Source organism: Anopheles moucheti, chromosome X (assembly GCF_943734755.1).
Source record: "Anopheles moucheti chromosome X, idAnoMoucSN_F20_07, whole genome shotgun sequence".
Lineage (NCBI taxonomy): Eukaryota > Metazoa > Arthropoda > Insecta > Diptera > Culicidae > Anopheles > Anopheles moucheti.
Genome location: NC_069142.1, coordinates 8323110 through 8335806, shown reverse-complemented (window position 1 = coordinate 8335806; position 12697 = coordinate 8323110). Strand labels below are relative to the sequence as shown.

General features: G+C 47.9%; 1 protein-coding gene across 1 annotated transcript; it reads left to right on the top strand.

Moving 5' to 3' along the window:
* Positions 1-637: 637 nt before the first annotated feature.
* Positions 638-5363, top strand: LOC128306554 (uncharacterized). Its single transcript, XM_053044092.1, has 2 exons — positions 638-661; positions 2327-5363. The coding sequence occupies exons 1-2, from the start codon at positions 638-640 to the stop codon at positions 5021-5023; spliced, it is 2721 nt and encodes a 906-aa protein (XP_052900052.1). The 3' UTR covers positions 5024-5363.
* The last annotated feature ends 7334 nt before the right edge of the window (positions 5364-12697 follow it).

Sequence of the window (12697 nt, the reverse complement as noted above, 5' to 3'; positions counted from 1 at the left end):
ACTTCGCTTAGTAATCATCAATCAATACTCGGCACGGCTTATGAGTGAATAACAAACCCCGTGAGGAAAAACCATAACGCCTTGTAACGCTTCATATTTACCTAACGGCCCCCCAAAAGAAGGACTGCTGGTGCGAAATCCGAAGCTAAGCCAAGAGTGTAATAAGAAAAAGGAAAGCAAAACAGTGAATCGATCAACAAGGATTTTATCCTCTCTGTGTGTGCGTGTGCGGGGAGTGTTTGTATTAGTGGTGAGCCGTGCGTAACGCAGGGACAAAATAACTGTCACAGCCGCGCGGTTCTGCATTCGATTATCAATCAATCAATCCAGCCCACAATCAACCACTGCCAAAGTGTTTGGACCTAAGGTGACGCACTTTTGAGAGTGTGTGTGTGTGTGTGCGCGAATAAGTCGCAAACCGGCTCCGCACAAAAACAAACAGTCGCAATCGCGGTTCAATAATCGGTGTGCTATGCGTGACAAAAGCATGTGCTTGAGGGTGAGCAAACAACAGCAAAGATTCTGAAGTGCGCGTTTTCGAGTAACGCATCGGCTGCAACGTACAACGTTGGTGGTGTTTTTCGCTTATTTTGGCGCCACTCATTAGCGTGAAATTAGACCTACACGAGCCAGAAGAATGGGATACACAACGCATCCCAAGGTGAGAAACATGCCCAATCCCATTCCCCGGACAGCGAACGTGGTGGTAGATGTTGCAAATAGCAAATGAGATTGCACAAACCCGACGGTGCACCGCGAGTGCGAAACGCAGGAATCATAAACACAATCACCCGCACGCCAGGCCATAAATGGTAGCTGGTGCGGTTTGGGGCAACGGACTGACTCCCAACACTCCAGCATTAGTTAGCGAGCGCGATGGTTAAAATGATGCAAATCTCGCCGCCCGATGCCTAGGGAAATTGGAACGTTCTCGCGAGATGTCGGGTGTTAGGTTACCAATTACCAATTGCTCGGTTTAGTCCGCTTTGTTTCGCACTGAAATTTTAAGGCAACAGCGTTACCTGGTCTGCAAACCAGGCGGTAACGCAACAGTTGATAAGCGAGCGAGCGCCGAGGTGTTGACGCTTACTTAGAATGCAGCTTGTTGGTGTGTGTGTGTTTTTGTTTTATTTACATACACTCAACTAGTTCATCAGCAGATGTAACGAGTTTATAAGCCCCGGTTCTAGGCTTAGTGTCACGTTATTCGGTTCACCCAGTGATGACGCGTTGACTTACACTAGTCGTACGCAAGATGGGTGCCGTGTCGTGCGCAACTACCGGGGCTGTTGAATTATTACCAAATTATACACTAATTAATTAGCGGTGTGCTGGTGAGCGCGTTAAGGCTCGCTCAATCTCAAGGCTAGCTGGCGGTCGGTGGGACAGATTAGTGAGGTTAGGTTGCACCGTACGATCCACGCGCGCTGATGCGTTCGTTGGAAAGGCAGGGAAACGGATGAGGAAAGACCTCAAGAGAAAAAAAAACTGGAGCATCACTGAAGTCCATTCATCAATTTTAGTGCTCACGCGTGCTGGTGAAGTGAAATGCGCATAGAGGGTGTGCACAAACAGTAAGCATCTGTCGCACAGCGTGAAATGTTCGCACCCACACCCCCCAGAAGAGGAATTCCGCCTCCCCCTTTATCGCACTACTAGATGACCCAATCCAATGCAACCTCTTCCCATGCAAATGCAGCTGTGAAAAGCAGGTGAAGAAAAACCCGCTCGTGCCCGTGTGAGCACGTGGAAAAACGCTCACATCGTAAAACCCTCACCCAAAAGACAAGAGACAAAGGGTGTTTTGGGTTTTGCAGCATTCGCGGTGATTGCGGGCACCGCTGGAGAGGGGGTTTTGGGTTGTTTTTCGGTGAAGTAATCCGCAATACTTCGCCTCGAAGCCCTTGGGTTCGGTACGGTGTGGGTAGGTGCGTGTTGTAGGTGTCAGCGAGACTCGTGTTTTGATGTGTCTCAGTTTCGCAAGTCGCAAACAGGTTGCACGGTTTGTGGGCTTTGGGGCAATCGGTGCGTTATCATCAGTAAGAGATGCGCGCTTGCGCAACAAGCTGAGAGAGATGAGAGGGAGCGAGTAGTAAGTAAACTACTAAGCGAGTAGTAAGAGTAGTAGTAGTAGTAAACAATAAAGTAACGTGTATTACTAAGGATATGCGTTACCCGTATGTAATCGGATCAGTAAAAGCATACTCAGGTTGAGAATTCTATCTCATTTTCGAACGAAGAGAGTAAAGATCTGGAGCGTTAGTATCTATCTCTTATCATCTCTTATTCACCATTTTGTTTTGTTTCGATTCTTTTTCCCCGATAGCACTATTCCCCGAGCAAAGGACGAGAGAAGGTCATGAGAGTAACGGTGCTGTTCTTTGTCTGTTGCATTCTATCCTACCCATCCGTGTTAGCCATTACGACGACTGACGCGCTGGTGGAGGCAACACACACAACACTCCCGGTGACGCTCGGTGAACTAGAGACGACACCCGACCATGCAGTAGATTTGAGTGAGGCGGAGACAAAGGACCCGACGCAGCGGTTGGAGATCATCAAGCAGATTCGGAAGGTAAACCAGGATGGTTCGTACACGGTCGGGTATGAGGCGGAGGACGGTACGTTTAAAATCGAAAGTCGGGATGTGCTCGGTAACATCAAGGGTACTTACGGGTATATCGATGCGAACGGTGACATCAAGCGTGTATCGTACGGTGGTCAACCGACCCAAACCATCCCGATGGTATCGACGCCACCGACAACCGAAGAGGAGATAGTACATATCCCACCACGGTTCAATCGTACCCAACACCTGCTGATGCCGACCACACGCCGACCGCCAAACTATCACCCACCGCAGCAGTTGCAGCACCATCAGCATCTGCACCATAATCCGCAGCACGCGAGCACACTGCGCCCAAGCGTCATCCAGACCATACCGCGCAAACGTCACGGGTACTCGTCCACCTCCACCACAGCCACACCGATGACGAGCACCGCGAGCACAACGCTAGCGATGAATGGTGGTGGTAGTAGCACGTCCACCACCACAACGACCACAACCACCACGGAGAGCACCGTCACATCGGCCGCCACAGAAACAGGCGGTCATTTGGCAGCCTCGTTCGGAGAGCCTACGGCGGCTTCTACCCACACCTCCACACTTCACACCAAGCCCGGCACACTGCTGATAATCCGTCCGACGCCACTGCCGTATCAGGCGGGCAAAACAGCCGAACAACTAGCCCGCCCCGAACGTCTCGAGGCGGCCAAGTACACGCATGCTCCACCATCGAAAAAGCCAGTCCGTGGGAACTTCCTGCGTCGACAGCTCGCCCCGGCTGTCAGCGAGTCCGGGGAGCAGTACGAAGCTCAACCACAGCAAATCGTCTACGGTCAGTCGGCAGCCGACGGTGAGCTGAGCAGCATCTTCGCCGGAGGTGCCAAGCCTCTCTATACGACGCATCCAACACCGCGCATTCCAGCCGCCGTATTGGCCGCACGTCAACGAGCGGCACACATCCAGAGCGTACTGCAGGCACAAGCACAACCCGGCCAGGGAGGGCTACCCGAGCGGTTAACGACCGAGCGCGTGTACGTGAAGCAACCACCACGGCCACAGGCGGCCACCGGACACCGACACGAACCGGCTCCAATACTTTATGAGACCTCCACCGAACCAAGCTCGGAGCACAGCTACGTGACCGATGGTCCAGCGTCCTCCTCCGTGGTGCAGATACCAGCCGCCAACCGTGTGCTGGCTAGTGAAGCTGAAGCCCATGCCGAAGAACGGCGTCCCATCTTCCGCCCACGTCCGATAGAATTCCGTCCGCGTGACGATAGTTCCTCGCCCGCCCCGGGACGGTTCCGCACACCGTACGGACTGCCACCTCCATATGCTCGATCGTTCACACCACTGCCTCCACCGCAGGAGTCGCCTTATGGTGGGCGCGTTGCACCAATCCCCGACGTCGACGACAAGGACCGTGAAGCGGACGAGCCTCAGCAGCAGCACCTGAACAGCATCTTACCCTACCGTCAGCAGCGTCGTCTGAACGGTGGTCTTAACCTATCGCCTGGAGATACCGCCTACCAGCAGCAACAACCGCTCAGTGCGACCCAGCAACAGCAGAACTCCTACCCCGTCCCCATTCCGTACAATCCGGGCCAGTATCCACCGCATCTAGGCGGTGGTGGACGAATTCCTTCCAATCCGTACTACTACGATATTCCACCAGAGCGCCCTCTAACAGCGCGTGACTTTGAGCGCATTCTACAGGTACTGATCTTCCGTCATCAGCAGCAGCAGGTTGCACAGCAGGTGTCTCGCTATCGTCTTGGTGGTGGATACGGTGGCTACAATGGTGGGTTCGGGTACAATCCTTATTTCCCGGGTCCATCACCATCACCGTACGGGCTCGACGGGCCATACCTCGGCGGCGGCTACCCTCAGCAACAGATCCCCCGGCCTCCACTTCCCTTCCCATATGGAGGTGGACCGTACGATGGACAGGGTTATCAGAATCCGCTCTATAGTCCCTCGGCACCGAGCGCTAATGTGCGAGGTGGAGTCGACGGTGGTCAATCGGATGCGGACGGTGGGTATGGTACGGTGTTACCAGCCGCAGCACGACGCAATGGTCAGTACTATCAGTCCTCCCTAGACGCTGGGTCCCCATCATCCGCCACTGGATCTCTCCGCTCCGCCGACTATCTACCACCGGAGGTGCGCGAAAGTCTACTGTACCGTATGCTGATGCTCGCTATCCAGGGACCCGGTTCCGGCGAGGTACTCCCACTAGCAGCACCAACCGGACCGTCCAACCAACAGCTTCCGCTGCACCATCTCCAGGGTGCGTCCTCGATGCCACGGCCTCAAACCCAACCGAACCACCGGGACATTCAAAGCCCGGGCCAGGGTCGTCCGGATGGGGCGAGCACGGTAACGGCGGCCGCCACCATGCTACCGATGTACAGCAAAAAACCCGTACGAAGTGTACAAATTCTCGGCGAGGAGTGAAGTCCCTGCCCACCATTCCATTCCATTCATCCCACCCAATACCCAACGTCCATTAAGTAGTAGTAGAGTTGTTTTTTTTCTTTATGTGGTGTAGTGCGTACAAGATTAGGCTGTTAGATTACCTAGGGTGTCCGAACGAGTGGCTCGGGTCGTGTACCAACCGTCGCAAAATGGCCGCCGTCCCGTGTAGTAGTTCTCGCCGTGTGTAGCATTTAGAGATTCTTTTTATTTCGTTGTATTTGTTCTTTTGTTTTGCTTTGCTCGATGACGTATTGGCGACACAACGACACCAGTAGAATAAGATGTACCAAAGTTTATCTCACGTCACAAACACAAGCTCCACATGATTATTAATTAAATGCAAAGGCTGTCGTGCTCATGACTTGCTGCTCGCTATTTTCTACTTTCTCTCTTGTTATTTAACCAGTAGACATTAGCAGGATGATTTTAAAACATCCTTGCGGTGTCTTTTTGTTGTGTTTGGTGTAACAACTAATACATACGGACGAAACAAGATGGCTTTTCGATTTTGGTTCACTATTTCCTTCGATTGCATATCTGTATCTGTATCTAACATTAGCGAAGTGAGCATTCGAATGCAAAGTTTCGCTACAAAATTGTTTCAAAGTTCGAGCTGCTTTCCTCAATAAACGAAGTTAAGAGTTATGCGTAAGAAATTTGTTTTATTGAGTCCGAAAAGGCTCTGGTAAGTATTGTTGTTCTTACCGAAACCTATCTACAGCGAAGCAGGAGGGCACGTGACTTCCGATATAACTTCTTTTGACATTTGATTCCCCCTCGATTATCACACCGTCGGGCACATCGTATGCTCCTGGCAGATAATGGCACACCCGGTGAGCCTCACCGGTCCTAAGAAAGGAAGAACGCTGGTTGTGTAGCTTATAGGACCGCAAATAACTTATAATACACCCACAGACGATGCAGCTGTGGGAGGACATTTCCTGACGATGACATTTCCGCCATATTTTTCCTCATCCTAATTGGCCCCGTAGTTCCTGGTATTTGCGATAATTGAGACTGCCTGCCGTGCATTTGGTTTGTCGGTGAGGCAACAAAGCAGAGAAACTTTGCAAAACGATTTGCAACCCGAATGCTTCTTAACGCTCTACAAAAACATGCTTTTCCTGCTGGATATAATGGAGGGCCCATTCACAATGGCACCTTCGGTACGGGAGCGGGCGATAAACGAAGTTAACTCTACCGCTAAGGGATTTGGCGGACATTCCGAAACCGTTGCGGTTTGATAGGACCGTTTCGCATTTTTCGCAATGACAGGTGCAATCTCCACCACTCGCTGTGTTGCGTCAACATTTTTCCCCTCCAAAGAGAGGTGTTTGAGTGCCGTCTGAAATATTTATTTTATTTTATTTTATTCCTTTTAGAAGAAGAATAAAAGCCGAAAATCGAATCCGTTTACAGTAAAACCACCGTTCGGTGCAGGTGTATCCATACTCTAGCGAATGGTCCGTTGGATATGCGTTGTTAGAAGCATCCGCCACATCCGGATCCGGTACGGGCTTTCGTTTTTATGCGTCCGAAAATTCGTATTTCCCATGAATTGGTGGTTTTCATCCGAATGCGAATCCGAAAGTCCGCGTGTCGTTCGAACGTTCGTTGGTATGCAAATGGGACACAAATCCAATCGCCCAAAATGTCATTCGACCAATTGACTTTGTTGCCGAACTGGTGCTGCTGCTCCGGAGAGTCTTCCTGATGGGCAAATAAGCCAATTGTCATTCATGTCCATTCTGTGAAGTTTGCTCAATGTTTATAAAACATTTTTGCGTACAACGGATATCCTTTTGCGTTGGGCTTATATAATAAAGTTGAAGAACTCCTGAGTTTACAACTTACTTACCTAAACAGTTTGGAAAATACCGTTAATTTGTATTGTTTCTGATTTGATATTTTTAAATTTTCAACTCGTTTTCCAGGAAAGAGTTTCCCGGAGTTCGACAGAGGACCAAAACACAGCATGCGATCGCTCGACAGATCTTGACATTTCTTGCCAAACACGTGCGATTTAAAACATCGCCAAAGTTTGCTCTCGATAGCTTAAGAGCTTTACGCAGCTTTTAAGCGAAGAGAGCTTTCGATCGATCCGCGATAAAGAGAGAAAGAGCGAGACATCATCATCGAGATTGCATATTGCGCCTGCTCACGCAATTCAAACTTAAAGTTCAGGACTTTAACTAATTGTTCGCCTGTTTTACTCAAGCTTAAACAATGCTAAGCATAATATACAGTTTTAAAATGCTTATTTTAACCGCACGAACAAAATGTACAGGTTTTTATAAATGGTTATAATGATTTTTGAACCGAATGTTGCTGCGAACGTTAACGGAATTGAACGACAGCTTTGGATCAACGTCCGATGGAATGGAGTGAGAGAAAGAGAGAATATGAACTTTGCTCGACACTCACTGGAATGCAAACACATACGAAGAGAGAAGATTTTATGCACGAGAGTGAAAGAGAAAACAAACTCTGGAGATGATGTACAAATCTTATAAACAATACAGTAAAGATTCGTTTTATAAATGATTGCAGAATACTTTGTGTACAAAATCGAAATCAGTAACCATCAGAATCTAATCTTGTTGATAAATGTACAACCTTTTTTTTTAAATTTCTAGCCTTTGGCCTTATCGTCTTTCTCGCTCTACGCACCGAAAGAATTTCCGAACAACAGCGCAGAGAGGTCGAAGCCTTTCTCTTGCTCTCTTTTTCTTCAAGCGATCTTTGAAAGCGATCGTACCCAAGCGACATTTTGATATAAGCAAGCGTTGAACAGGGTAATGCAGAAATTTGATTAGAGGGATTTTGTGGCAGTCTGTTATTTGTGTGTATCCGTCAAACAGGCTTCTTTCTGACAGCTAGATGATAAATTGAGTTCGCGAGTCAAAATGTGCCAGACATCTTGCAACAGATCCGATGAGAAAGAGAGCGCTTATTGCTAGCTTGTTAGCAGCTTGTTTGTTGCGGATTAGAGAAGACGTTGCCTGGGTACGGAGCATAGGAGCGTTTTCTACTGCCAAGCCGTTCGCGCAGCCATCTTCAGCCAGTTTAGAAACACACATCGAAACGAGCGTGTCGTTATTGGAGTTTTTCGGTGCTAGGGGGTTTGTGCAAAGTGGCTTAAAAGCAATATACCACAGCTATACAGCAATACGGTGTGATATAAGGAACCGTCGGGAGTTCAGCTTCACTAAACACATTGGAATGTTTTTTTGCTACATTTACTGATAACTCGCTCTGGATGTGCGGCACGTGGTGAGCAAGGCAGCCCAACTCCCGGGAACTGATCCGTACGGTGTGCAGTGCAGTTCCTTACGCGTGTGCCGGGAGAGGAGGCAAAGATCGTCCACTTGTCCGTGTGTATTTTTTTTTTTTTGGTGAAGTGTTTCAGTGCAAGGAGGTGTTTTGCGCGTGTGAGTGTTTTGCTGCGGAAAGGAAACGTGCCAAAGCGCATCGAGCGTATAACGCCGCTCGTAAGTGGGCTTAATTGCGTGCCTTGTAATATTGCCCCGGGCGAGATTAAAGCGCTGGGTTTCGATTACCGATCGGAAATCGATAATTTTCCCAAACCCCAGCATCCTTGCTGGTGCGCGTTTTGTGGTGTGTGTTATTTTTCGATGTTTGCAATGTTGCTATGGATGGGTGGGTGTTAGTGGTCAAGACCCGCATAAAGTGGAGTGGCACATCCTGAAAGCCAGCATTCAACTGATGTGAAGGAAACGCACGCTAATTACAATCAAAGGCATGGTGCGCATCGTACCGTAAGAGCCCCCCCACGAAAGAGATTCAACGATCAATGCAGCAGTTCGCAGTTCTCCACCGACAGCGCGTTCAACCTTGGGGGTGTGTGACACCCGCCAGGACTTGGTGCCTGCATGCATAAGGGTGAGTAACCCTGCAATTAGCTGATCCCCCCCACCCTTGGGGAGCCGTGTAAAATTGCGCCTAAAACTCGCACGCTTCAAAGGGCACGCGCTGTAAACAACAACACAGCCCTCCCGCCCACCCTCAGGTGTCTTGGGCGATAAGTTGCACACACTCTGCCACGTGAAGCGGGCAACTCCCTCCCCAACCCGAAAAAATAAAAAGCCAACTCCAGAACTAACACCGCTAATTCGATAAATGTGAAAGGTTTTGCCCTTCACTTTAGGGGTGCGCTCGTGTGAGCCGCGGACCCGCGAGTGGCCAACAAACGGCAAAATCGGTTGGTCGACGGCAATCGAGAAGGCTTCAAGTTTCACCCGCTGCTCCACTATCAAACACACATACTCCCAACCAACACAGTTAAGAAGATCCGCATTGGTAACTCCATATCACGCGTTCAGCCACCATCCCGCCCCTTTCCAATGGGGTGGTGAAAACGGGGATGTTTTCCTTTTTCTCATGATTATGCTAATTTTGTCACACACTGTATCACAACAACAACAACAACAACGGTGTCATGGCGCCTTCAAGATGGGCTGTGCGTGTGTGTGTGTTTTTTGGCAAATCGCACTTGGTCGGCCGGATTTGGGCTGGATTTAGCAGCTTAGGCAGCCGCTTCTACACCCAACCGATGCTGCTTGGCGGTGGTCTCTCGTTCACTGCGTGTGTTGGTGTGGCTTCTCCTTCTTCGCTTCAGAGCCTCACTGTGTGTGTTTGAGTGTCTTGTGTGTAAATGACGGTTATTGCTGCATTTTGAACCGCGCGTATGCTTCGCCACCCCACCGAACCAGTAAGGGGTGGAAGGCTTCTGGGACGGGGTGCAATGTTTTGGCTTGGCATAAAACCTGTTTTGGAGCCGTCCGCGTCGTTCGACCGCTGGCAAAGCGATGGGGAAGATTTTTTTTTATTTTATTATTTTGGATTCATCGCTGGTGGGTTTGGTGGGCTTAAGAAAAAAACATGGCTAGAAATGGTAAGATGTTTTGGTTCCTGGTGTTTCGCACACCAAGCCCCTGAATCGGTTTTAACAGGCCAGCTCCAGGGCACCAGGGAAACATTTGTCAACAATGAGCGAACGTGCGCGCGCGCGCGCGATCGGTTTTCCATTGCGAGAAAATTGAGCTTTCTTCGCCCATTTAGAGTGTGGAAAGATGGCTACATTTTGATATGTTAAAGACACAAAACAAGGGTATAAGTTCTGTTTGTAACAATTACTACGTGGTATTTATTTCGATATTTGATCGCTTATTCTTCAAGATGGGCAAGAAGGTGGTTATTTTGGTAAAAATAAAGTCTTATATATGTATTATAATTGTTATAATTATTAAACCTTTAGTTAATAATACCTTAAGTTAAGTAAGTTACCTTTACTTCTAAGCAAAACAGCCTGGCCGTTCTTAAAGAAATAAAATAAAATATAAGAAAAATTCTAAGGGAGACGTAAGAATTCTTCTTCAGAATGATGTAGAGCACAGGACAATAATTTATAGCACAATGGCGACATCTAGAGTTACATTACTTTTTAAAGTCTCCATTGACGTTCGATCGTTCGAATTGTTTGAGTACAATAGCTACACGTCCGTGTTTGGTCTGATGACACTTCCAAAAACGGAACGTCATTATTTTGTAGATCAAAGGAAGCAGCACATTAAACAAAACAAATCAGTCATATCAGTGCGTTCTGTATTCAGCAGTTTGAAAGAAATACACAACGTTCAACAGCGTGCGTATTGGGCCTGAGCTGAATTTTGTTGCTTCATATCTCAGACTGGCATTTTATTGTTTTTGCGTTGCCCTTCTGTCGATCATATTGCCAAACCGCTCTCCTTTACCGCCTGTGCGTCAAAACGAGACGGCAACGAACCCTGCCGATCGTAACACCGTAACGTTTGGCTCAGTCTGGGTCATGCGGGGTGTGAGGAAAAGTAACACAAAAACTGGGTGTGAAACTAATCGCCCCCTGCGAAAAAGGGCTTTTCCCTCTGCTGAGTGGTTTTAAAGTTCTTAATTATGAATCTCCTTCATCATATCGCTGATGGTGAGGGGTTTTCACTTCTGGGCTACATTTGTATCGCCCGCATCCGGACACTTCGGCTGGTCGGTTGCGAGTTTGAGTGCGGAAAGGAAGAGAAAAAGGCAAGAAAACCCCCGAAACTAATTCAATCCGCTTCAAGTATGTGTGTAGAAGCGGTTGGTTTTCTTTTATTGGCAGGACTTTGAATGCGTCAACGTGAGGAATGGAAGAAAACACATGCAGGTCGTTTATTGTGGGTGATCGGACATGAAAGCAAGATGGGAACGAAGAGAAACACTTCATTAACTGTGCCCAGCATCCTTCCGTATGTGTGTGATGCCAAACCGAGATAAGTAGTAAATATTGCAGGGGCTTTCTTTTGATTTTACCTTTAAAAACGTCGATCAAAGTTTCTTACCTTTTCTCAAAAATTGAACTCTTTTGTTCGAGCAATTATAAATCAATATTCCGACCAAAGACGAGGTTACAGTTGAAGAAGTCCAACACTTCAAATCTATTGCGCAAGATATTTATTGGACAATTTACAATTACTTACCTATCAGCATTATGTATGGACAATTTTTGTGCCCAAAACACGCTCTTTTTCAATTTAATTCATTCGCAATTTTACAATAAAAACAATGCGCCACATAAAAGAACCTCAGCGAACCCTGCAATTTCTATCCATGCTGAAAGTTCTTCAAACGCAACGTTCCCCAAACGTGTGTTTCCGCCGAGAACGATCGTTCACGAACGAACGCAAACGAGCGTCACCAACACAGCCGCAGCAAGCGTTCTGCCGCGCGGTGCACATTTGTTTTTATCCCATCCGTTCACGCGAGCCAGCGCGAACTGATCTCGTCTGGATCTCGCCTGATCGCTCGTTTCACTCGCTGCGTGCTTCATTCCCTTTTTCTGCGTGCCGGTGGTGGCGTATCGAATTCAGCCTTCTTCGCTCTTCAGAAGTGGCTGCTCCGCAGATGGGAATATTTTACCCAAAATAGGAACAAATTGAAAAAGGAAAGAGAGAGAGAGAGAGAAGGAATAAATAAAGGGGATGATGTTTGGATGGGGGTGGAAAGGAAACATAAAATCCCATCCCAAACGATGTTGCTCCTTTTACCTGTACGTCAAACTTTTTCCTCTACCTGACTACTCTATCTGGCCGATGCATCATGTCAGTTTTAACCCGGGCTCGTTTGTGTTTGTGTGTGGCTTGTCTTCTTTTTCTTCTTCTTCCCTACTGTTTCACATCGAGGTTTGCCCATTTATGCTTATGCTATAGCGGCGGGGTAATATTTATGCTTACTGCTACGCCGCATAGTACGGACACGTTTGTCGTGACCGGTTACGTTGTTTATTTTTCTTGCATTTATTTACGTTTCTTTCATTTCTTTCTTCACTTATTTCGACTTTTCTCTCTCTCTCTCTCTGTGGGGTGTGTTATCATTCGTTTCGTCAATGATGCGGAACGGTTGTAGCGTTTTTTTTTGTGTGTGCCGAGAAATGCTTCTCGTTGCGTTTAATTCTTCTCATTGTTGCATCTTGTTGGTTGGCAAAAAGAGATGGAGAATTTCAAGAGCATCATGAGTAACCCTTTTTTCTTGAACTCGTTAATGGGTTCCAACAATAACTCGGTTTGGGTTCGGATATAAATATAGTACCTTGTAGAGAAGAGATAGAACGAGAGAGAGAGA

Excerpts from the sequence above, each read along its gene's own strand:
- LOC128306554 (XM_053044092.1), top strand. The coding sequence starts at position 638 with ATGGGATACACAACGCATCCCAAG. Across the intron at positions 662-2,326 it reads GATACACAACGCATCCCAAG|CACTATTCCCCGAGCAAAGG; the intron begins GTGAGAAACATG and ends TTTCCCCGATAG.